Genomic DNA, 27,087 nt, shown 5'->3' with positions numbered 1-27,087 from the left:
TCAGAATGCATAGGAAATGTCAAAATTGGTAGTTTTATTTATAGGTAATTCAGTTAAACCTACTTTTTTTTTTCACTTTTGGAAAAGCTCAATAATTGTGTTGTTCCATCTTGATACACATTTATTAAAATTTGTGTATGATCCATAATGGCCTAAAGCCTCTGAGATTTTGTACGTATGTACTTCTCTTGGTTGAACTGTCAGAATGAAGACTGCCCGGAAAATATTATCGCATTACGTTCAATTTCAGATATATTCGCTGTTTTTCTTCTATTTCTTAAGATTCTATATTTCTATGCAGTTGGAATACTTTTTCAGATTTTAATATTAAAAATCGACAGATTAGAATAAAAATATTAATATATTGAACGCACAAAAAGATAAGATTTATTTTTCAAACACTCTTTCAATCACTTTTTGGAGACCTTGTCCGGCTGGAAGATACATTTCCCAAAAAAAAAAAACTCACGGGTGTTTGTTTGTAAAGAATATCTCCCAAATTCTGAAAAAGGGTTAGTTGAATTAATAAAATAAAAATTCAATATTAATGGTACTGGTACTTAAAAAAAAAAATTGTCCTTAAATTTTGTTTGACTAGTCTAAGACTATGACGTCACCTCACCCACCTGTCAATACTTCGACTCACATAGTCGTTGAATGGTTTATTTATGCATAGTCGAGTTGAGGTCCAAATAATTATATACGTTACTGAGTGTTATTAGACCGCATCTATTAAAGTTTTGACCCTTAAAGTTTTCCTGCAGAATTTGATAACTGTGGAATAAGGTATCAATTAAAATAAAATTATGACAACAGACATCGGTGCCATAAAGTCGGAATCAGAGACAATCACCGAAGAAGATAGTCAAACATCACCGCGTGATTAGGGTTGCCATCCGTCCCGATATATCGGGACTGTCACCTTTATTGAGCTATCTGTCACGACGTCCCGATTGAAATAATGCAATGCAAATGTCCCGATTGAGAGTGCGTCCCATAGCCCGTACGTGCCGTGAAGTGCCGTTGGACGGGCGCAGGCGGCCGGTGGGTGGCAGGCGGCGCTTCGCCGCTAGTTAGTCGCTCTTTGAATGCCAACCGTATAGAACGATTGTTTTGATTTTGAAAGACATAATAGCTAACCTTGCTTTCCGCCTATATATTGGTAGTTAGTAGTTGGTACCACTCGCGTGGAATGACTCGCAAATTGTGCTGAATATGAAATGTTCTTAGAAATCATTCTTCTTAGTTAAAATTAATAATCACCGTTCTTATTAATTACCGTGATTAATTATTATGTGATAAATATATGTGTGTTAACAATATGTATGTGTTCAAAAGTCACATGATGAAAATGTTTTTTCTTTGAGTTATCTGGTCGCCATGAAAATTATAATAATTGTCTTTGACTTCATTCTTGTCTATGCATAACCTATAAATATTTTTGACAAGTGCCAACTAGTGCTTTCTTCTCCGACAGCCGTTTTTTCCTATTTCCCAACTCTGTTTATCCCGCGTTGTTAAACTTACTTTCCCACGCATGTGATGGTTATTTGTAAAGTAAGTACTCATACTTATATTCATCGCTATTTATTTGGTAGCTGCCGTTATTCCAGTTTAGTTGGGGAATCATTGGGCGTTTTGTCACAGAAGAATGTTTAAACTGTCAATTTGACGTCTACCGATTATTAGATTAGTATTTAGAAGGCATTTATTACAATTAAACAACAAAAAACATATGGTTAACACATATTTTGTTAAAAGCGGAATGGCGGTAAACATTGTAAATATATAAATATAGTTTTTCCACGATAAACAACGTTTCTCTTAACCGTTGTCATATCTTCAAGGTTTTCAAATATGTGGTTTGGCTACGACTTCGTTATTTTGACAGGATACTCCAAGCGAAATCACATTTTATATTTTTTTATGTTTTTTTTAATTCTCGATAAAAGAAAATTTCAATTAAATTACATTTTCACTTATTTAACTAGAAAAAACTAATAGATTACATATTACGATTTTATTCACGATCATTGTTTTGTTGACTGAGCATAAAATTGAACAACTTTTTTTAAAATTTACCTACACTTTTTTTCATTTTTAATTTCGTCTGGGAGGCAATTATATATGTTGCTCCCCTCGTAACCAATGGATTGCTTGCCGTAATGAGTATGTATGGTGTTTAAATGTATTTTATCGTGTTGCCGTGTAAAGTGTGTGTGTACTTGGTACGTTTTAATGATTTCTGTATTTGGATGTATGAGTTTATTATTTATTTTGCATATAAGGAGACATGTATAATATTCATAAAAAGTTTCTTAATGTTAATAGTTTTGTTTCCATGCATATTTTTTCTGTTAAAGTTCTAGGTTTGAAGTGAAATAGCTTTTTGATTACTTTGTTTTGTTTTACGTGTAGTTCATTTATAAATGTTTCATATGTATTTCCCCAGATTTCAATCAAGTAGTCTAAATGTGAATGTATGAGGCTATAATATAGACCTTTTTTTATTTTATTTGGTAACAGATATGATATCAGGCTAATTAAAGGGTAGATTTTATCTTTAGTATCTTGAATATGCTGTTTAAAAGTTAGGTGTTTATCAATGTATCAGGATTTGCAGGTTGTTATATTCAATTTTTAAGGTTATATATGGAGGAATTATTTAACGAGTTGAGCTTGAAATCATGTATCCTGTTTTAATTTTACTTTTGGATTTTTATAATTTTATTTTATTTTAACAACGTTCTGTTTCAGATATATTTTTGGTGTTAAACCAATAACCAAACTCTACCAAAGCAGACCATGGATCTACTGAAGCCAGATACTATATCCATCAAGACGGAACCAGGTCTCCGGGAAGAAGATGGAGGTGAAATTGCATTTTCAGATTTAGATTTCGACCACCTAGCTGTAACGAAGGAATGCTCGCAATATGCGGAGAGTACTCAGACAGACAGTTTGTTTGCATTGCATACGTGTAAAATATAGAACTTCTAATTCGGATGTCTGGAATCAATATCTCTTTTAAATGTCGTGCAAACAGGACACATACTTGTTCACAACATCCTTTCTTATAATACATGAGGTGTATTGGGTATTTACCTTAATATGCGTCCTTGCCGGAAAATACCAAAATACAGCACTCATTAAACTTTATTATATTATTCACAATAAGTTCTCGGTTCCTCGATTCTCACCTAATTTCATTTGGGACATGATCTAAATAACACGTATTTATTATACGTTAAAAATACATAAATATTGATTGGAAAAACAATATCCCATTGACTGAAAACATTCAAACTCTCTACTACGGGCAGGGCCGTATTTGTACTTTTCACAAGTATAGGCCACTTGTTTGCGCCGCCCCCTACGCCCTTCTTGGAAATTGCCACCGATAATATCTATCATAAAAAAAAATAAGAAAAAAAAACATAATCACTCACTTTTAGGCTGCCATTAGGTGACACACAATTTTAAAAATAAATATTCGAATGTAGGAAGTAGGTATTCAAAAATAAAATAAACAAACGAATTAGTACAATTTAATTTAATTAGTAAAATTTAATAACAAGAATTACAATTTTTTTCGGGTTTTTTTTATTGACAAAATCATCTTTAATATCTTCATAGCTTATAGTATTCATTAAGTCTGCTTCAACATTACACAGAGATTGTTTCCTCAAAAACTTAAAAAGATTCAGTAGTGATGTCGATTCAGGTTTCTCTGTCGTCTTATTAGAGGAAATGTGACTACAAAAGTGTACACATTCCTGAACTAAATCGTCTTCTAAATCATTACAGTAATATTGCACAAGAGACTGAGCTTTTTCTGAGACTCTTTATGTGTAAAGTTCACTCATTCTTGTTAAAAATGAAAATTTTTCTTTAAAGATTACATATGCCTCATGTCTTCTCTCTAATTCAGCTCTCAGTCTGTCCAGAATTACCAAAAAGGTGTTGACTCTAAAAGAGTCTCTGGAGGTTGTTTCAATTTCCTCATTTGATGGTTCGTCTATGAAGTTTTTTCTCTTATGTTTCCTCTTACTCCTAATGTCGCCCTGATATTGCTTAAGTGCGCTCATTTCAATTGCACTTTTTTCGAAAAAATCAAAGTTTTCTCGCTCTGCTATTGTAAATTCTAGAAGAGATCCATACAGATCAGATACCGTCAGTACATCAACAGATGAGTTCTGAATCTGAGCACTCACTTTCTTTAATCTGTCCAAAATAGCATTCCAAAATACAATCATAAATGCCGCTTCCAGTTTTTCCAATTTAAGGCGAATTCCTTTTGCTTCAATTCGTGGGATGGTTTTCTGTGTAGCGTAATTTTCAATCATTTTTAAAACCGTAAGTTCTTCATCGCAGGAATCTCTTACACTTTGACAGGCATCTGATCTTGCTGACCAACGTGTGACGTTTACTCTCTTCAGCGTTTTTCGTTTTCCTATTTCATTAGCCAATTTTTTCCAACGATCGGTTGACTTCACAAAGAATGTACATATATACCTCTTCCAGCAACATGAAGAAGTGACAGGCTTCTGTACAAGACTCAGCGGCCGAGGTTCCCACCAAATTTAATGAATGAGCTGCACAAGGGACGAACATGGCAAGTGGTGGTTGTTCTTGAATTTTGGCTTGTAAACCATTATAAATTCCTGACATGTTCGAGGCATTATCATATGACTGACCCCGGCAGTCTTCTAGATTTATGTTCAACTTTTCTAGCTCTAAAGTAATGGCATCAAACATATCTTGAGCCTTGTGTCCTACAGAAGGTTAGAATTTAAGAAATCTCTCACATGGCTTTCCATTATTTAAAAAAATATCTAATCACAAGTGTCAGTTGATCTACGTGTGCTGCATCCGATGTAGAGTCTACAATTAATTGACACAAGTATACACACGAAACTGCCGCTTTGCCGGCCCGGCCGGCCCGGCGCGCGCGTGATACGGTATAGTATGTGTTCGTACGGGCGCGGGCGGGTAGCGGGGGTGACTGTTCATCACATCACCCGCCCCCGATCCGCCGCCACCCTTTACCCTTGCCGCCCGGCCATTAGCATAAATATAAGTAACTATCTAACTAAAGTACTAGGAATTAGCGCCTTTAAAAAATGATATTTATCGTCTAATAGTTATAAAACTCTGTCTATCCACAGGTTTTTTTTGTTTCTAATCGCATACACGGCTTACCAAAGCGAGCGAGTGCCGCCCCCTGAACTCTGCCGCCCCTAGGCCACGGCTTATAAGGCCTATTGACAAATCCAGGACTGACTACGGGTGCTCTAGAGAAAGTTTTGGTTTTTTGAAGAATCGGTCAGTGAAGCGGACATCTGAGGTCATTTTTTTATCTGACATTGACCTCGTTGATCAATGGTATCTGTATTCGTAAAAAAATAGTTTGTTATTTTCCAATTTAAAAAATTCTCGTTTGCATCAATTTTACGAAGATGGTGTAATGATATAGCTTTTGTGACATGATGTATTTATATTTCTATTTCTCCTGGTCACGGTAAATCAAATGTGATGATACGACCTCCTGAGCTGCCTATCTGGGCCTCTCGACTCATCTACTAATTAACTGAGCCTACCCATTGCTGTTAATGGGAAATAACCCTTCGTGGGATTAAAGCTCCAAACTTTTTTTTTTGAAATGTAAGTAGGTTCTAACTGCTATTGCCTAAACATCCATGAGTCCCTATGATTTTTTCACATAGTTAACTAGATCTTCGTGACTTTATCGTACAATAATCTTTCATCTAACGTTGTGTATTTTTTGATTTAAGATATGGAAAGGTTAATGTTATTCGTTGGTGTGGTAACCTATGTTCTTTTAGAAGATAGAGTGAATGGAACTCGGCTATTGAAGGACTCAAAAACATTTAAACCAAATCTAAATTTAATTAATCTTTTTATTCTGTTTTAATTCCGATCCTAGACATGAATTCTAACTATTTCCTCTGCCGTAGTAATGAACGTTATGTACATAATCTATTATAAACACAAAATAAAGCAATATTAAATTTGACATACATTCAATTATTAGTTATGGTTAGTGATAGTGATTTTGTACGAAGACGAACTCGGAAAGCATATTGCTGCAAAAATTTGGCGCCTCCTCCTGCAATGTAACCGGGTGATCCAAGGTCGAATTAGATCTTCACATCGTAGTCAGGTGCCACTAGTGATCGGTACTTGCTAGGCTTTCCCATTTATCCCCAGATCGCAACCCTCTAGTGCTACGATCGAACCTCCCCAGGGTCCAGTACACTCCAAATTCCATCACCTCCGGATCTACGACTAATGAAGCGAACCGGTTTCATCTTCTGAAAAATCATATACTCACGGTCTTTTGTAATGACAAGTTTCCTAGGCTCGCCATCACTCCAAGAAGCGATGTGACATGACCATCTTAGGCCTAAAACGCCAACTGTAGGCGGCTTCACATCACCCGGTGGATAATACATTCAAAGATATATATGTAAACTTAAAGTGGGTTTTTTATAATTCACAATGTAACATTTTCTCTTATGAAACATTGGGAACCGAGAATTTCAAATCCCAGGGTTGTGAGTCCTGAGTCCGATTTCTTGATACATAAATACTAATAGGAAATACGAATAAATACGATATACTAAGTAATATATTTGTTTGTTTGTTTGTTTGACAGTTTTGGTATCGCGGTCTGACAACCACATTTCGTGTTTAGTTGATGGACTTTATAAGGAGTGACCACCTCCTCCTCTTCTGGTTGAATTTGACTGAGTTGTTAGACTTTGTGTGGAAATAGTTTGTACTCATACGTACGAAATTATTTATGTGAATATGATCACATAAATAGTACATGCGGCTACTTTATTGAACAATAATTAACCGAATAGGTGCCTTGAGTGAGCTATTCATCTCTGAAGTACGTAGTTAGGTATTTAGAATTTTTCTTGTTGATATTATTTTGACTTCTAGCAAGTGTATAAAACACAAATGAATATGCCTACTGTGATTTGGTATGAAGAACGAGCTTTGAGAAACCTGCCCTTATCAGACCCGATGTTTTTTTTATTTACTTTCGAGTTCATAACAGCTGGGATGCGGCTTGTTTATTTAAAAGGGACCTTGACCTAGTTAGGTCTTATGAATTCTTTGTGTGTTATATATCTGTTATCAGGGACGTAATATCTACTATCAGCTGATAGTTTAGAAAGGCCAATCGTTCGTTATTGTTTTGAATTGTCATAGTACATATAGGTAAATAAGGTTTACCTCATTTCGAAAAGGATATTTAGAAGTTAATATTTGTGTTTGACACGAATGTGATAATAGGTATTTGAAGTAGGTAGTTGTATTTGACACGAGTGTGATAATAGGTATTCGTGATATATACATCTTTATATGTGAAGTGGTAGAAAGTTATACCATGTAATAGGTATCATATGTACCTAATTCTTGGGATGGATCTAGTTTGCTAAAACCTTCGCAACCAGAGACTGGACCGGTTTCATAACCTGTTATATAAAATATTATAACTTCACTTGTTGATTTTTCCTTCCTCGGCTTTCAGGAACGTTGTCTTTTATGGTTTCTCTCCTCCCCTCGGCTTTCAGGAACGTTATCTCTTAAGATTTCTGAAATTTACTACTTTGGTTTTAAAACTCACCTTCTTTGATCTGTGCAAGTATTCCTGTCGGGTTAATCAAAACGACCCTTGCGATCAAAGTTCAAAGTACTACCTATTCGCCGATTAGAATGTAGTCTAACTAAATTCATTCGTGACTACCTTTTTTTTAATTTGACCGCGGCTTTAAAGTATTGACTTAATTTTCGTAAATATTATTATTATTTTTTTCCGGAAGATGTCGCAAATAAAGATAAATTATTTAATATTATCATTTAGACAAAATATAATTAGTCATTTTATTATTACTCCTTTTATTTTGAAACAAAGAAAAATGATTATTATTATTTTTCCCGAACCATTATTTAAGAAGAGATAATATTTATTTTATTTTTAACTCTAATAATACTCGCTGAATTTTCTCGCACTTATTTTAACTGAACAATAAAACCACAAAGGGATTAAATTTAATCAAATCCAATCATTGTTATTATTTTTCGAACTATTTATTTATTTTTTCTTTTTAAACTAAGATGTAAGTATTTACTATTAATATTTTTAAACAAAATTGATATTAAATTATAATCTATTTTTAAGTATCAAATCGCAATCACGTTCACTTTAGATTTCCGATAAAACACTTAAATTGAATTTAAATGTTTTTCACTTTGAATGAAATAATTATTTTAGAATTTAAATAATTTACCACTCACTTAACACTTTTAACACATCAAAGTATTCCCTATGCACTAAACACTCTTAATCACTGAGTTTAAACTCTATTTTATTTTCACTGGTTAGTAAAATTAAGACTGACTTATTAAAAATTACACTGATGGGATTTTTTTCAAAGAGATATTAACACTGAATTTAATACTTGTACTTTAAGGCGATGCCATACGTAGTAATTCAAAATCATGTGTTTTTGGTTTGAAAATTTGGTCGCCTAGAAATGTTTCAGATGCTTTAATTAAATATTGCGAGTAGAATACATCTTGGCCTTTGAAATAATCGAGTTTTTTTTAGATAAGTCTTTTTATAAGCGCAGAAAAAAAATAGTGTAAAGGCCTATGAAAACTGCTTTAAAGTTCAAAATCTCCTACTTACCAACCTATTTTCGGTTATGATTTTATTGTATAATATGGAAAATAAAGTTATTTATAAAATGATCGAAAAAAAATAAAATATTTATGCCTGAACTAAACAAAATAAAATAAAAGGCACTTTTTGGACATGTTTTTTTCTTGCATAAATCAAAACAGACGGATGGTGTTAAGCGGGAATTCAAACCTTATCGCCATCTACGTAAGGGTTGTTATTGATAGCGGCTCAATTTAAAATATTACACGACGTAGTGCATCGCCTTAATAGAAAACCACTGAATTTAAACTCAATTTTATTAACACTGATTAATTCATTTAAACCTGACTTGTTGAAATTTACTCTGATGGAAATATTCAAAGAGACTTTTAAACAACACTGAATTTAATACTCGTAAAAAAATCACAAAATTTCCTAAGTGCAGAGACTTGTTTTAATCACCAGACGCGACGTATCCTCGCGTTTGCTGCACCTTCCTTTTGGACTCCCGAAAAACTCTCGACAAACTATCCTGAAATGCGCTCTGCACTTGTTTTTATACCGTCTTCAATACCAAAATGACTTCAGTCGATTTCACCTTTCAGACAATTTGATCATTAATCAACTCGTAAATTTGAACATATCTGCCATTAGTTTGGGATATCTAAATCTTGTCACTTATTCATATGACAAAGTCAAAATCCGACAACGCCCTAAAATAACCTGTCTCTGTTTTTTGTAGTTACAGGGCTGGATCAGTATCCTTTAATTATTTTCATAGAGTTCGTCGTAAGGTTAAATGTGTTTTTCTAGCTGTGCTTAATTTCGTTCATTTTCCGGGGATATTACCAGTCCATTACAGCATCTCCCATGCACCTTTCATATTCAACGTTTCTTATCTATTTCTTTATTCCTTAAAGAATTTTCTCACTAATTTTTGTTCTTTTCTGGATTGTGTTTCATAATTCAATCACTATTGTTCTTGTCTTAGCAGGTAAGCTTATGTTCGCACTGGATTCCCTCAATACAGTCATGTTTGTTAGTGTTTACCTTCATTTATTGAGGCGGTCTACATTTCCCTCCCCCGATCTCTGGTGCAATTCTACCCTTAGCCGCATGTGTAACATATACGAGACTCTATGCTAATACCTATTCTTTTCTAGGAGTCCTGTAATTCTTATCTGCCCTATTATGTGGTATAATTTAACATTCAGTATTGTTCATAGGCTCTCCCATATCTACTTCAGGTTAAGCGTACAAGGCAGTAGTTCTAAGCATTTCAATTCTTTATCCACCTTCATGTCATTAGACCTGAAATGAACATTATTTTTACCCTTTTCACTGGTTCGCCATTGTAAAGTAATTAAATATTTGGGTGTTAACTGTACTGCATCTTTTTCCCCCAAAAATAGTCATTAATTTTTGATTAATATGAAACCATTATCATAAAAAATTTGTACCTAAGTCATCAATCCTAGCTAATGTGTCTGCCTGTCATTTTAATGTATTTGGTTTTACGTAAACAGCCGCATATATGCTGTGTAATTTTAATTGCCCTATTCCAACTTAATCGTCTTCATAACGACCGTGGGTCTTGTATTGTTTATTTCAACGTACATATATATATTCTTCATGTGAACTTATTTAGATTATGGTATATTGACCCTTCAAGTCGATGCTAACGTTCCCACTTCATAAATAATGTGGCTTATTCCTTTGTCCTGTCAAAAGCCCTCCATGATTGGTTAATTTTAATCATAAATCTGGAAAGTCACATCCCACAAAAACGCCTATTTTTCTCATTACAGTTAATTTTCTAATGCAATAATATTTTATTTTTATTTTATTTATTAGCGTTATAAACAGTCTTTATACATGCATATATAACAGTGATCAGAGTAGTTATGTCATTGACCAATAAAATAACGACAAAACAAACCATAACAGAAAAATACATAACAACATCCTAATACAAACAATTCTGATAAAGTACATCAATTATGAAAAATGTATTAATCAATTGAAATATTTAAAAAAAAAATCAATGAAATATTAAGTTTTTTGGTTAAATAAGATGCAGTATCACTTTTTCACGGATGCTGTGAATTTAGCTAGGTTCGTGTTAAACACATCGATGTTTGGGCATAACCTATTAAATGTGCTACAGCTTCTTCTTATAAATACATTTTCAAGGTAATTTGTATTGCTTTTAGGAATATAAAACGTATCCAGAGATTGAGTAACTCTTTTTGGACATTTGAAATGAATATTTTGTAGTAAGTATGGGCTATCAATATGGTTATGAAGTATCTTATAGAGCATCAATAGGTCTCTGATATCACGGCGTTGTTCAAGAGATTTAAGGTTTATAGGGACATAGTATTCATCATTTCGCACGCGATAAGAGACATATTTGATAAACTTTTTTTGTACTCTTTCTAGATGTGCTTTATAAGTAGAACAATGAGGGTTCCACACTGTTGAAGCGTACTCCAGGTGGCTTCTGACGTAAGATATGTAAAGAATATTAAAAGTTTGTGGGTTTTTGAAAACTGAACTTACTCTAAGTATAAATCCCAACATTTTCAAAGCCTTCGACGTGATATGCTCGACGTGAGATTGAAACATAAGCTTACTGTCTAATAGAACTCCAAGATCTCTTATTACATTTACCCTGTTTAAAATATTGTTCTTAATTAATTATGGATATAATATTGTGTTTTTCTTTCGAGAAAAAGAGATGATGCTACATTTATCTGCATTCAGAAGAAGACGATTTTCTAGACAATATACATTAACCAGAGAGTTCAGATCATTCTGGAGCTCCATACAATCCCTCTCAGACTTAATTATTTTGACAATCTTTTTGTAATCCGCATATAGATACAGCTGAGAGTTATGGATAGTTTTGTTGACATCATTTATAAAAATATTAAATAAAAGGGGACCAAGATGAGAACCTTGGGGAACTCCTGAAGTTACGGGGACGAAACTAGAGCAGAACCCTTGTACCGTTACAGCTTGAGTACGATTGTCGAGATAAGAGGCTAACCAACGTAGCAGGTCACCGTGAATACCCATTGCTTCGACTTTATCAATTAAGATGCTGTGTGGGATTTTATCAAAGGCTTTGGAGTAGTCTGTGTAGACTACATCAACTTGATATCCGTTATCCATAGCAACAAGAACTGTGTCAACAAACTCACATAGATTAGTTTCTGTTGATTTTTTGGTGACAAAACCGTGTTGATTCGAAATTATGTGTGGTCGTATACAAGGGAAAATGATATCAAAAACTATTTTTTCAAAAAGTTTACCTATTATATTTAACTTAGAGATTAGTCTGTAATTTTCAATATTGTGCTTGTCTCCTTTTTTAAATATAGGCACAATGTATGAACTTTTCCATTCCTGTGGGAAAATGCCAGAAGACAGTGAAGTTTTGAATATTTGACTTAGTGGATAGCATAGAACACTAGCGCAATTCTTTAAAAGTACAGGGTGTATACCATCAGGCCCACTGCTTTTGGTAGGGTCTAATGATTTAAGATATTTACAAACTAATTCAGCGTCTATATTAACATAATTAAGGTTGAGAACGGATGAGTTAGGATTATAATATGTTCGAGTTGTAGACGAGGTGCACGGGGCGGGGGATTCGAAGGAGGATTGGAAATGTACGTTAAATAAGTTACTTATTTCTTCCCCACCCGATACATGCTGAGAACTAAGAAACATATTGTTAGGAATTTCAGAGTTTTCTTGCTTAGATTTAACGAAGGTCAAAAAGTGTTTGGGATCGGTATTAATATTAATTTCAGCCAAATTAATGAAATTGTCATAGCACACTTTCTCCATACGCTTTTGTCGTTCTCGGAGAAGAGAGAAAGTTTGATAGTCACAGTTACGGTTATAAATTTTGTATTTTTTGTGATATTTAAGTATTTCTTTAATTAATTTTCTTTAATTAATATACGCTAAGTGTCTCTAGTGTAATGATTTCTACGTGCCCTATCCTGGTGCAATTGAAGCAGTTCGCTCCGGGCGTCGAGTGCTCAACCTTCGCCCTTGATATTATTTTTGATAAATACCGCGCTACAAAAAAACACAAATCATCATTTTATTGATTACAGTGATATCCTGCTTTGGCGTGTACTAATTGAGACTGTTAGTACAGTCAAAATTTAACTCGCGCCTGGCGCCGTTTGGTTCAGGGCTGGCCATGCAAAGATACATTCTACTTATTGTCCTTTTATTACAGGAAGCATTTATGTGGAGACAGTTACCGTAAACGCGGATCTTGGACCCCGACAAGATGAAGTGGGGCTTACTTATATGAAAATTGATATAGACCTGCCGGATGTAAAAGAGGAATGCTTAGAACGCTTTGGTAGAATTACCGAGGCAGCAGGTAAAAGCATTTTTTTCACTGTAAACTTGAACGATTCGGACTCTCCTATTTTTTTAACCTTTCTACGAACTTACTTCGCTTATTTACTCTAAGTTTAGAAAAAATGTGTTAAACTGAGTCATTTTTACCCATGTTATTTTTTAAATTTGTCGACAGATCTTCAGACGCATTTCGTCGAAAAAGGATTCACTCCTCCACATCGCAACTACTCCTCCTCTCCTAAGTCAAATTTTGCAATAAACGTATGCACCCATGAAAGAGAAAAATATTTTTACTGTGACGATTGCCACTATTCATCTTCTCGAAAGGGAGACTTAAAGAGCCACATGCTTACTCACACGGGAGAAAAACCTTTTTCATGTTCCGTGTGCAACTATGCATGTAATCATAAGGGTCATTTAAAGAGCCACATGCTGACTCACACTGGAGAAAAACCTTTTTCATGTTCCGTGTGCAACTATGCGTGTTGTCGAAAGGGTCACCTAAAGAGCCACATGCTGATTCACAGTGGAGAAAAACCTTTTTCATGTTCCGTGTGCAACTATTCATGTTCTCGAAGGGGTGATTTGACGAGACACATGCTGACCCACAGTGGAGAAAAACGTTTTTTGTGTTCCGCTTGCAACTATGCATGTAATCAAAGGGGTCAACTGAAGAGCCATGTGCTGACTCACAGTGGAGAAAAACCTTTTTCATGTTCCGTGTGCAACTATGCATGTAATCAAAAGAGTCCATTAAAGAGCCACATGCTGAATCACAGTGTAGAAAAACCTTTTTCATGTTCCGTGTGCAACTATTCATGTTTTCGAAGGAATGATTTGATGAGACACATGCTGACCCACAGTGGAGAAAAACTTTTTTCGTGTTCCGCTTGCAACTATGCATGTAATCAAAGGGGTCAACTGAAGAGCCATGTGCTGACTCACAGTGGAGAAAAACCTTTTTCATGTTCTGCTTGCAATTATGCATGTTATCAAAAGGGTCAACTGAAGAGCCATAAACTGACTCACAGTGGAGAAAAACCTTTTTCATGTTCCGTGTGCAACTATGCATGTAATCGTAAGAGTCAACTGAAGAGCCATATTCTGACTCACAGTGTAGAAAAACCTTTTTCATGTTCTGCTTGCAATTATGCATGTTATCAAAAGGGTCAACTGAAGAGCCATATGCTGACTCACAGTGGAGAAAAACCTTTTTCATGTCCCGTGTGCAACTATGCGTGTTGTCGAAAGGGTAATTTAAAGAGCCACATGCTGACTCACAGTAGAGCAACTATGCATGTTATCAAAAAAGCGAACTAAACGGACACATGCAGATTCATAGTGGATAAAAACATATAAAACATTTGTTAGAACACATGCTGACTCAGAACGGAGAAAAACCCCCTTTTCTTGTTCCGAGTGCAACTATGCAAGTTATCAACAGTGTACCTTGAAGAGAAAAAACTGCCTGACAGCTGAAAATTTTTTTTTTCGTTTTCTGGCTGAAGAGAGATTTGAAAAAACGCACACTCACAGTTTTTTTTCATATTCAATTATGCGTTTTCTCGAAAATACTCTTTGACTGGACACTTTTCTTCTTTCTTGCGTTAACATTCACCTTCACGAAAACTATTTACAGAATAAATTCTAGTAATTGATATGTGATATGAGACAGTTTCAAGTATATAAAATTAGTATAATTTTATAGTGGTCAAAATATTAATAATCTCGAGATTTCTTTGAATTTGTTCTGAATCGCTTTGTAATTGATTTAATTTTTTTTAAACTTAAATGTACGTGTAACTTAAATGTCAATGTATGTGTAAAAAAGATAATTATGTCATACTACTAACACGAATATCAAAATATATATGAATATGTGTACAGTAATATATTTAATTATTTCTTCAAATAATATTTTTACCCTTCTAAATTGACTCTCAAAACTGTAGCAGCAGCTACTAGTGCGTTCTTGAACATTTTCTTTTCTATTTCCCTGCGGAGATCGCACCTTGTACCTACGAGAATTATTTCGTAAACAAAACTGCAAGGTACTTTAACCGCTCGAGAACGTACTACCTGGGCAGACAGAAAAAAGTTCCATTGATTTGACTGATGACCATTTTCCTCTTAGATATTTTAAAATGTAAGTATTTTTCTCCGTACACAACAGAACAAATTTTAACCCTTGAATTTTTTTTAATTTTTAAAGTGAAGTTTGTAAATGCTGCAATGCCACAATATAATCTATGATTTTATTCGAAAAAAACGAAAAATCTTTCATTTAAAAAAAAAATTGAAATGTTCTTGTTTTTGTAATTATTAGTAGTAAATATAGATAACTACTTATTACTTCAATTTTTCATTTAAATCTAACTTTACCAACCGCATTTAGCGTTGTTTACCGTAGTTAACATTTGAACTTAGATATTAGTGAAAATTTAAAAACCTATTTATTTTATTGCCATTTTTTTCAAGAACTGTTTTAGACCCAGAATCCTTATAACACGGTTTAACTATTAAAATTTCATTTTTGATATCCTTTCCTACTTAAGGGTTAACAACAAATAGGATATTAGTGTGCTTGCCCTTAGTTTTGAAAGCAATTTTAAGCCTTATGTATAAAGAAACTGTATAAAGGTCAGTGTCCAAATCGTTTGCACAAAATTTTATTTCAGAAACAATGTTTTTTTTTTAATTTTGTGTAGGTACATATTTGATTGTAATTTGTGTTCAAGGTTCCGGATTTCCCTCAGTCAACAGGTTGAAGATCTGCTGGCCCGAATATTTATAAATAAATAACGTTAAACTGTATGATAACATACCTATTTGTTTTAATATGTTACCTGCTGAAATTAAAAACTGTGCCCAAAACAAACAATTGGTGAAAATACTGAAGACTTGGCCAACTGAAAGAAATCATTTGTATTAGCCTACACTGATATGTTATTCTAAAGACTTTTAAAATTGATATTTATGTTTTTCATAATTTTACTTTTGCTATATTTCTGTAAAAAAAATTGTTTTATACATATAATTGTAAAAATGTAACTGAATTCAATATAATAAGATTTATAATGTAAAGAACCCGTTAGACAAACTGCTAAAAAGCAGTTTATCGAGACTTTTCACCTTATTTGCAAAGTGTTTAATGTATAGTAAAAAAATGCCCAATTGTTCGTGGTTTCTTCACCAACGTTCAAACAAGTATTCAAACAGAAAGCAGGTCAAAAAATCGCCATATAAAAATCACCCACATTCAGGGTCTAGAATACATAATAATCAATCAATCTATCGGTAAATGATTTCCTGTTGAACAGTAAAGCGAACTAGCTATGTCTAAACGGTCATACTTATTCTTATTTCAAGTGATTAGTTCGAGTTCTGTGAAGTGACAGGTTGTTTTGTCGCCGAAATAAACAATCATTTACTTATTATAACACCTGTGCTAAGTCTATTCATATTACACATATTTCACGGTACCTCACATGCGGATTTTAGCCCAGTGGTGAGAACGCCCGCTAAACCTGCACCGAGATTGTAAGAACCCCAGTTGGAATCCCACAGATTCCAAGAAAAAAAAATACGATTATAATATAAATATTTTTTTACGCCGTTCTAAATAAATAAACAAAATCCTAGTGCTAACACGATTCTTACTAAAATATTTTACCCAAATACAAAAGCGGCTTTTATCCCAGTGGTGATAGCGCCCGCCATTACTTTGTAGAGTTTCGGAGAACCTCAGTTTGAATCCTTCTGGCATTTAATAAAAATAAAAAAAATTATTTTCATTTTTGTTTGCACATTTTGGCGATGGAAAAACATTAAATAACCAAAATGTCTAAATCTCGCAGAATGGTTTGCAGTGTGAAGAAAACACCATCATCACATCTATTGACTAAATCTGGCCCCATGGACTCACCGTTGGCAACGCACCAGTCGATAATAAAAGTGACACAGACTCCCTTATCAACATCTTTGAGTCGAAACTTCAAACAATGCGCACTGAAAGTAAACTCGCAGTTGACGCCATTCATCAACAATTGGACGCGCTGTCAAATGAGTGGAAAGACCGGTACCTTAAAATTATGGAATGTGTAACTGTTCTCCGGAGGTCGCGAAAGTAAATTTTATTTGATTAATTTATGTTATTTCACAAATTATTCATTGAAAATAACATATTGTCTATTTGCGGCATATTCCAGAGTGGAAGATATGGTGTAAAGACCACCATCAGAATTGAAATGGATTTAGCCGTGTTTGGTACCAGATCTGAAAAAGTACTCACTTACCTTCTCTCTTCTCCTTCCTCCTCCTTCCTCTCTTTCTCCTCTCCATCTCCTTCCCCTCCAAACTACCTTAAGCCTCACAATATACGAATATACCCCAATTGGGGATTCCCTAATCTCACCGGCTCCAGATGGTTGGGAGCAGGGGCATTTAACTAAGCTTTGGCCTTGAAACTCATTTGAAACCGCCACGCCCACCTCAAAATTCTTATAGAAAACGAATAATATGGCTAAAAGCTCAGATCTCATTGGTGAGAGCAGAAGGATTGGTTTGATCTCTCGCTCTCTACCATAATGACTCGTGTAACAGAAAGAGATGACGGAATTTTGCCGTTTGACAGTTTTCAAATCATTCAAACAAAATGACAGTGGTTTATTTATACACGCGGGTTGTCATTTGCTGCCGAAATACTATCATTTCCGTCGAAAATATTGCGTGTTAAAGTTGTTCGTGTTAAAAATACAATATAAGCCAGTATAGTGTTAGCGAGTTACAAACATATATTCAACCTACCTACGTAAGTTCAAGTTTAAAGTGAATTGACAATTTTTAGGTTATTCGTTCGGTTTTTTGAACAATGCTTCATACTTTGGATATTGTCTTCCTCCACAACGTATAAATGTTATTTATTATATCGTTAAACTTATTCATGTTATTGATTAGTGTTATCCTGTATTATCTTATTGTTTTGGTGAAATTAAAGATTTTTAAAGATATGTAACCATGAGTTCGTGAGGCTGAAAAATGTCGGAATTTTTAGTCGTACTGTCGGACAATCATGTTTTGGAAATTTTCTTCAGTGTTTTTGCAAATTTCTTGTCATTTTGGGTTTCTTCTTCTCAGATTAACAAGTTTCATCTTAAGGAAATGCACTGTAAAAGTTTATTTTCTTAGTCAGATGAACCTTGCCCTTGGAAAACATTTCGACATTTTTCTGCTTCAAGGATATTTTTATTTTTATAATAGTTTTTTTGGGCTAGTGAATGAATAGAGTAGGCTGAGAGCAATTATGTTGTCTATGGTCGCATCTTTTTTAAAATGGCCTTGAGTTTCCTCTACCTTGTCTACTGCTCTGCTCCGCACGGTAGGTACTGCTTGTATATCTGTGGTTAAGTACTGTATAATTCTGTTGGATACAAAAAGCTCGAAGATATCGATCTAGAGAGTCGTATATTTATGGTTGGGAGCAGTTGAGACTGTTTGCGGTATTCCATAAAAAAAATCCGTAAAATTATTCAAGTTCAATTTTCACTTGAAAATTATTACTGATTACTATTAAATCAATAAATTAATTAATAACTCTTTATTTGTAATGTGTGTTGGTTTGTTTTTAATTGTTTCGTTACCCACATTTGACAAATGTAATTTTTAAAGTTTACTTACTTAGGAAAGATTTTTTTCTTTCGAAATGTGTTTTTTGCCGTGAGCCTTTTAATTATGTTGATTATCGTGAGTAAAATATTATTTTTTTAATACTTTGAGCACTTAAAATCCTAAAATTATTATAACCCGCGATTTAGCTTATGATATAACAATTATAATAATACATTTATTATTGTTAGTCGTGTCACTAGTTGGTTTTGTTGTAGTTCCTTTATAAGAATTTATTTATTGTTTTTTATGTGACTAAAAAACAAAAAATCTGAAACTTTTAATTGAATGAGTTCAAAATTGATAGATTTGGACTTCGTTTTCATCAGCGATCTCAGCAGTCATAACGGACTAAATATGTGTCGTAGATATCAGACTACGCACATTAAAAAGGGTTTTTCTCCTATGACGGTCGGCATGTGTTTCCTATAATGTTCCTTTTGAGAACATGAGTAGTTGTTTTCAACATGAATAAGGTTTTTCTCCACTGTGAGTCTGCACGTGTCACGGCAAATTTCCCTTTTGAGAACACGAATAATTACAATCGGAACATGAAAAACGTTTTCCTCAACTGTGAGTCAACATTTGGCTCATCAGATGTGACTTTTGAGAATATAAATTGCTGCAATGGGAACACGAATAGGGTTTTTCTCCACTGTGAGTCAGCATGTGCCTCGTCAAATTTCCCTTTAGAGAACATGAATAATTGCAGTCGGAACATGAAAAAGGTTTATCTCCGCTATGACTTTGCATGTGACTCATCAGATGTTCCATTCGAAAATATGAATAGTTGCATTCAGAACATGAAAAGGGTTTTTCCCCAGTATGAGTGCGTAAGTGCCTATTGAATGTGACTTATGAGAATAGGAGTCGTTACAATGGGGACAAGAGAATCGTTTTTCCATAGGATGCGTCTTCATATCTGTCGGAAAATTTACAGTTTATACGTTTAAAAAAGACAGAAAGTAGCAAAAAAGCTAACAAAATAGGATGCAACAAATTGTTTATTTTAAGAAAAAACTGATTTGACTTGCTGTCTGGGTAATTCTTTCAAAGCGTTGTAAGCATTCCTTTTTAACATCCGGAAGGTCTGTCAATTTTTTTGTAAGAAAATCCCCCTTTTTCTACTTCTGGGGGTCCAAGTTCCGCCTTTATGGGAACTGTCTCCACAGTCATGCTACCTAGAAACATTAAAAAAAAATTAAAATAAACTTATTAGAATATTTACGATGAAATGTTTAATTGATTAACGATACAGAAGCGAAAGTTAGGTTAAGAGACTTGAAGGTAAATTTAAGAAAAAACAATGACTCCATATGTCCACTTCAGAGACCGGTGCTTCAAAAAGGACACTTTCGGAACGAAGTTTGGTTGGGTTAAGTCAATAGAGTCAAGTTTTCTTACATCAATATTAACGAATTTTTAATTCATATAACTACGCATAACTGACATCACGTCCCAAATAGGATGAGGTGAATAATTGAGGAATTGGGAACTTATCGTTGGCAATAGCGGTTTCCTTGGTCGGGGTAAGGCTCTCGACTATCCATCACGGGGCCACGGGTTCAAATCCCGGCGTACGCTAATAACTTTAAATGATTTATCACGATTGCTTTTTTTCACAATGTATCCCTTTAAAAGATACGGAAAATATTCTCAGTATCGTCCGGGTTTCACATTAACAAATAAAACATTGATCAATTAACAAATAAAACAGTGACCAGATATGAATAGCAAGGATCTTAGAACCTTCCACTTACATATCCCCTTCCTGTAAGCTACAGCCTCACAATTTTATCCAATTGCTCCAAGAGGCTGGGAGCAGTTGAAACTCTTGTGCGGTATTTTTCAAAAACAAAATATTATGTTTAACCTTTCCCTTACTGTCCTAAAAAAATACACGCGTTACGGTGCTGTGTAGTCAATACACATCTTAAAATAAGCGATTTTAAATCGGAAAAATATGAATATTCATAGCCAATCGCTTATGTTTATTATATTTTATGTCAAAAGTGATAATAATTGTAATTTAATAGCTGAAAACATGAAAAAACCATCGGCAGATGCTAAAAAAACGTGCGAGGAGTGCTTATCTAACGACGGTCCGTGACCGAATGGCGGCTGATTCCGCTGATGGGCGCTGGACTATACGCACACAGCTTTGCGTGTTTACGCTGCCAGTCTTGCAGGGGTTTCAAACTTAATTTTTTTTTTAAATGTAATAAACAAATGTGTAAAAAGAAATATTATATTGAGAAACTAAACATTAAAAATTCCACATGCATTATATTTAAATATAACAGCAAAATTATGTAAGAACAAAACAATACAGCGAAATTAAAAATAATAAAAATTTAAAACCAAATATATAAAATTGTTAATCTAAATTGCATCGCAATTGTGACAGGAAATGTATATTTTTTCTTTTCTGTGGCTTTTGCATACAGATTTTTGACAAATATGACAAACTATGGTGCTTCTTTTTTTTGTGTTGTATGGGCAAAATCTGCAAATTTTCGACGGTGCTCGGGAAACTAGTACATTTCTTGAATCACTCGTAATATCATTCGTAACAGCAGTTGCGGGTGGTGTTTCTTGATAATATGACAAAACTGTCTCGAAAGCATCTTGTTCTTGTTTGTGAAATTTGACCGTGCTGTTTTTTCTTTTCATTACATTGGGCTTAGCCAACTCTAAACCTAGCTGTCTTATGAATAATTTCCTTTTACTTCTATTATTTTTTTTCCAATCCGGATACTTTTGAATCCATAATAAATATGTGTTCAGTGCAGCAATATCTAACATTTCCATGAACAAGCGAAACGGCCATCTTCTTGTCGACCTTACACACGAATACTCGGAGGTCATTTTGTCCCCTGTGTCAACAGCACCTTTGGTTTTATTGTAATGTAAAATAATATCTGGTTTTTTGTATCGGTTTGGCTTATTTCATTTCCAAAGAATTGAGTTGATAAGAGCAAAACTGCTTTATTTTGCTGAGGCACACATGATACAAGTGTTTTATTTGATGTAAAACCAAACTGGCTACTATACAATGGCCTTTCTTTTGATGGCAAAAACTCTTTAGGGATTTCCCTCTTATTTTTGCGAAGAGTTCCAGTTATGGTCAGATTTTTAGACAAAAGATTGTCCGCCAGTGGTACTGACGTAAAAAAATTATCTGTGGTTATGCCTCTATTGGTGCCATATTGAGGTTCCACCAATTCCATAATGACACGATTGCCTTGATTTATTTCTCTTTTATTATTTATCATACCGCTGTATATTTGCATGTTACATATATATGCGGTTTTAGCATCTGCAGCGATCCATATTTTGATGCCATACCTGGCTGGCTTTGACTTCATATATACCCGAAATGGACATTTACCTCTAAACGCCGCCAAACGCTCATCCACGGTTATATCAAGCGATGGAGAATAATTTGATTTACACGCATCTACCAATTTACTGAAAATCGACTTAATTGGCTCTAGCTTGTCTGAAGAAGCTTCAAATCTCTCTCGTCTTGTATCTCTATTATCAATATATATATATATATATATATATATTTTTTTTTTATTTTTTTTTTTTAAATAAAAAAATTAAATTAAATTAATAAATATTATTTAAAATTAATTTCAAATATAATTTCATTTTATTTAAAATTTTCCATCAGAACCCTAATCAAGTTGCACATAGTTCACATATTTTTTTATTTATCCAAGGGGCGTCGGGTACCTGGATATGCTACCCGGGTACTCGCGAGGACCTCTAATGCATTTATGTTATCACCGCTTGCAGGCCAATTTGTCAATATCGTTTTGGGCAACGAATAAAACAAGCAAGTGTAAATTTGTAAAATAATCACAAGCGTTTACGTCTACCGTCTTTAAGAAATTAAAGTAATTGCTGTTTTCGATAATATATATATGTATATTTTTTAAGTTTTCCCCCAAAAAAGAAGAAATGTATCTGTGAGATACTTTTAAGTATATGTATCTAGATACAGATACAATTTTACAATGTATCTTGTACCTGTATTTAGCTACAAATTTTGCCAAGTATCTGTATCTGTATCTAGATATGTACTTTTAAAAAGTATCTGACACAACACTGAAAATATTAAAATAATGTAATAAAGTGATTGCCCATGTAGGGATAATCAGAGAAAAGAAACTATCAAACCTTCGTTTTTGCTCTTTCTGCAATTTGAGGTGGAACAGGAAATTCTGGAAAATATTTTATTTGTTTCACACTCATCATTGCCGGACAACCAAGCTTCTTGGAGTCCAAAACCCGGTACCTCTTCTTCTTATGGTTTGGGTGATCAGCCTGAAAGAACAATTCAAGGTATAGGGTCTAATAGGCTTATACGTATAAGACGCCTATTATTTGTGCGGCAAATAAATTGCCCATGGTTAACTTATTTGACGCAGATGATTAACTTTTACAAAAGTTGTTAGGGCCTATGCAATGTTGACATTAGTATAAAATTACAAGTGTGGTTATAATCCAGTGTGATATGAATTAAAATTGTGAAATGAGATAAAGCTGCAGGGGCTTTAATTAATTTGGCACTTTGAGCACGGTCTTCTTTAGACTAACACGACATGAGGATGTGTTACGAGCCACGGCACACTTTTTAACACACAAAGATGAATTGTGATTGGTTTGATTGTTGTGTTAATCGAAATGAGACGGAGCTCCAACTGCCATATAAGGAAGGCCCCTGGTGTAATCTAATCCTAGCTTACCTAGGCCTAGGCCCATCGCTTTTATTTTTATTTTAAACACATCACCAACGATACGGTGATCATTTTGGGGTTATAGACCTTAATCTTGGACCATCGAGTCCTCGGTGCTCTGTCAATACTACTATTGAAAGACGAGGGGGAGTAGGCCTTGCTGATGTGGTTTTAGGGTGTATTAACATACCAACTCAACTCTCTCCTTGCTGTTATTTGGGCGGTGTAGTCGGGGGCCTTGGGCGCACTCTCTGTACGCATTCATACCTAATGTAAATGGCATCCCAAAGAACTCCACTGTAGGCGGGCAGAACGTGTATACTGCATCTGAAAGATTGGAAATGTTAATTTCAAATAACTCGTAAATATCAGCAGCTGCTTATGAACTGAAAAAATGGGAAGGCCTACCCTAGACCTAGGCCCTAAGGCTTAGAACTTACCTCCCAACTTCTTTTTCATACTGTCTCTCGTTGAAAAAGGGTGCCCCAACGCGTTCACAGAACACAGAAATGCTTCATAATTTGCTTCATTGTCAATGTATTCACTGATAACACCCGTCTCTGAATTCATTTTGAAATTACTTAACGAAACTTCTAAAAGACGGTCTAAACCGGCACTCAAAAACGCCATTTCTGATGATTTCTGACGTTTCGTTTCACCGCCCACCGCGTTTCATTGATTTTGCATCACAGGCAGTAGGAACAATTAACTCGGAACAGCTCGGGTATGCTCGGATATGTTGGCCGCGCCCCCTGTCGACTAGTCGCTGTGCATATAGCGACTCCCACATTTGACAGCAGACACATAAAAAAGCTGTTACAAAACAGCACTGACTATTTGCCATATTATATTCACTGACGTAATTAAAAAATAAATTTCGGAATGCCCAGAAGTGCTTGCCCGTTTAGGAATTGCAAAATTCCATTTTGTTCATACCAAGGTGCCCGATTAAGGATTTTTGACAATCTAATGGGCAACACTGACTATTAATTTTTATATTAAACTGGTTGATGCATTGTACTTCACTGCAAATAGTTTCACCCTGTTTCCATTTAAAGTAAAATAATCTTGCACTATTTTTACCCTGGCAGTTATATGTATCATCTCAAGCTTGTGATAGTTACTGGTAAGTTTTAATGCTGACTTTTTTCTACACGAGTATTAATCACGCTAGGTATTCATTTTGACAGCGGCTCTTATTCCAAATCAAACAAAGCGACCACTCTTCTTTAATTTAGACTACGGTTTGCTCAAATGCTGCACTGTGCAAAATTGCAGTTTTAAATGTAAACTAGCTTAACTTGCGCCAATCGGCAAATTTGGCCCAAGGGAATTCACTTAGCTTTTGTTTGAGGAACGTATTGTCAATTTGACGTCTACTTATTTTTAGTATTTTCAAGACTTTGATTCAAATTATAACGCATTTGGATTGCAGATTTTTTAATTAAAAATGGTATGGCGGATCCAATACACTGCAATACCTGCTCATTTAGTGTAATCCGACTAGTGTCTTAACCGTTCTCAAAAGATTTAACTTCAAGGTCACAATTTCAATTAGGACGAATGTTTTTAATGCATACGCCTTCACAGTTTTTGACCGAATGTTCCAACCGATACAAAATATGCAAAGCTCACGCAATTTTAAGTTCCTTCATCACAATATTCCTTTTCAGGTATATTTCTTTGGCCTTTAACCAATTACCGATCTTCACCCCAGCAGTGTCATGGATCTATTATATTCAGATACTGTTTCCATCAAGTCGGAACCAGGGCACCAGGAAGGAGTCGGGGGTGAAATACCCTATACGGATAGAGATGTCGACCTCCCAGATGTAAAGAAGGAATGCTTGCGGTATGCTGAGAATACTCGCACAGCCAGTTCGGTTGTATATGTACAAAAATCTAAATGTTTAATCCCGATGTTTGGAATCCATTTATTTTTTGAGATGTATCGCAGGCAGTGCATAATACGCTAATTCAGAACCTCTTTCGCCATACGTAAGGTCGTTTGGTATTATTCGTTTTTACTTATCTTACAGAAAATTACTTAACTTATTTGGACGTGATATAAGTTACATGTATTATACATTGAAAATACACATAACAGTGTTGCAAGAAAACATTGTTCCATCTGCCATAAACAACAAAATTTCAAAATTTATATCAAGAGCTAATGGTTTTCCTTCTCGGGACATTGGTCCCTGAAGCGGACATCTGGGGTTCTTCTTATTTCTTTAGTGTCTTGTCCAAATTCACACATATACATGGTTATTTGATGATATTTTTATTGTAAATATTTTCTCTTAAAATATAAATTAAGTCATGTTCAAGATCTCTGGAAGAGAGCAATCATAATAATTTGAAATGTATTTTGTGAAGTTATTGGAGGTGAATTGTTCATATTGGCATGCAAATGATCACTGTACCTACACTGTTGTTTTGTTTTTCCAGGTAGCATTAATGTGGAAACTGTTACCATCAAGAAGGAACCAGGACCCCGAGAAGAAGATGAAGGGGGAATTCTTTATATAGAAACTAACAAAGACCTGCCTGATGTAAAAAATGAACGCTTGAAATACATCGAAAGAATTTACCAGACAGAAAGTAAAGCCGATTTACTTTGTAAGTATCTTTACTAGTTCAGCTTCTTGGACAAGCATGATACGAAAAAACGATTAGCTTGTCCCCATTGTAACTATTCGTCCAATTATAAGGCAATGGTATAACCGCATTTGAGCATACAAAGCTTTATCATGTTCAGACTGCAATTTTTCATGTTCTCAAAAGGTATATTTAAAGAACCACATGCAGAATCACATTAAAGAAAAACCGTTTTCATATGACGACTGCAAAAATTCATGTTCTCGAATGGGAGATTAAAGGAAACGCATGCTGACCCACAGTGGAGAAAAACATTTTTCATGTTCCAATTGCAAATAATCATGGGCTCATAAGGAATCTTTAAATATGTTGAAAATAATGAATAATCTTATTTTCTCGAAAATTTCTTAATCTTTTTAATATAAGTTTTGATAATATCTGTAGTGAAGCCACTGACATCCGACCAGTGCGATTGCTACTTAGGTTGGTACTTTGTACTAACAGGTTAAGCATTTTTTTTAAACGCTTGTTTGTGCAGTGGTACACTGGACACATATAAAACATTTATTTTATAATAATTGTTGTAGAACTCTCTGGGAAAGGGACGACTGTTATTTCATTTTAACGCGCTCTTCGTCTTCGGATTGCATTGTTGTTTATTTTTATAGGTAATATTAAAGTGGAGACTATCTTCAAGGTAGAACTAGGACCCTTAGAAGAATACGGAGGGGGAATTCCTTATGTGGGAATTGACATAGAGCTGCCGGATATTAAAAAAGAATGTCTAAAACACTTTCAAAGAATAACACAGACAACAGGTAAATACAAATTCGTGCATTCTATTTTTTTTCATTTTTATGAATCAACGGTGCTTACACTATTGATTTATTCGTAATCTTTTTCAGATTCATTGACAGATCCGAAGACACAAACTGAAAAACTATTATCTTGTCCTCATTGTAACTACTCCTGCTTCTATAA

At 34.4% G+C, this 27,087-nt stretch overlaps 1 protein-coding gene across 1 annotated transcript; it reads left to right on the top strand.

Moving 5' to 3' along the window:
* Window positions 1-1,438: 1,438 nt before the first annotated feature.
* LOC149415770 (uncharacterized) lies at window positions 1,439-26,615 on the top strand. The gene is made up of 6 exons (XM_089641683.1): window positions 1,439-1,557; window positions 2,758-2,872; window positions 12,963-13,112; window positions 13,269-13,388; window positions 25,957-26,127; window positions 26,551-26,615. The coding sequence occupies exons 2-6, from the start codon at window positions 2,806-2,808 to the stop codon at window positions 26,613-26,615; spliced, it is 573 nt and encodes a 190-aa protein (XP_089497809.1). The 5' UTR covers window positions 1,439-1,557; window positions 2,758-2,805.
* Window positions 26,616-27,087: the final 472 nt, after the last annotated feature.

This window comes from Hesperophylax consimilis, chromosome 17 (assembly GCF_061612785.1).
Source record: "Hesperophylax consimilis isolate HC1 chromosome 17, BYU_Hcon_1.0, whole genome shotgun sequence".
Classification (NCBI taxonomy): domain Eukaryota; kingdom Metazoa; phylum Arthropoda; class Insecta; order Trichoptera; family Limnephilidae; genus Hesperophylax; species Hesperophylax consimilis.
This window is presented reverse-complemented; position numbering and strand designations above follow the sequence as displayed.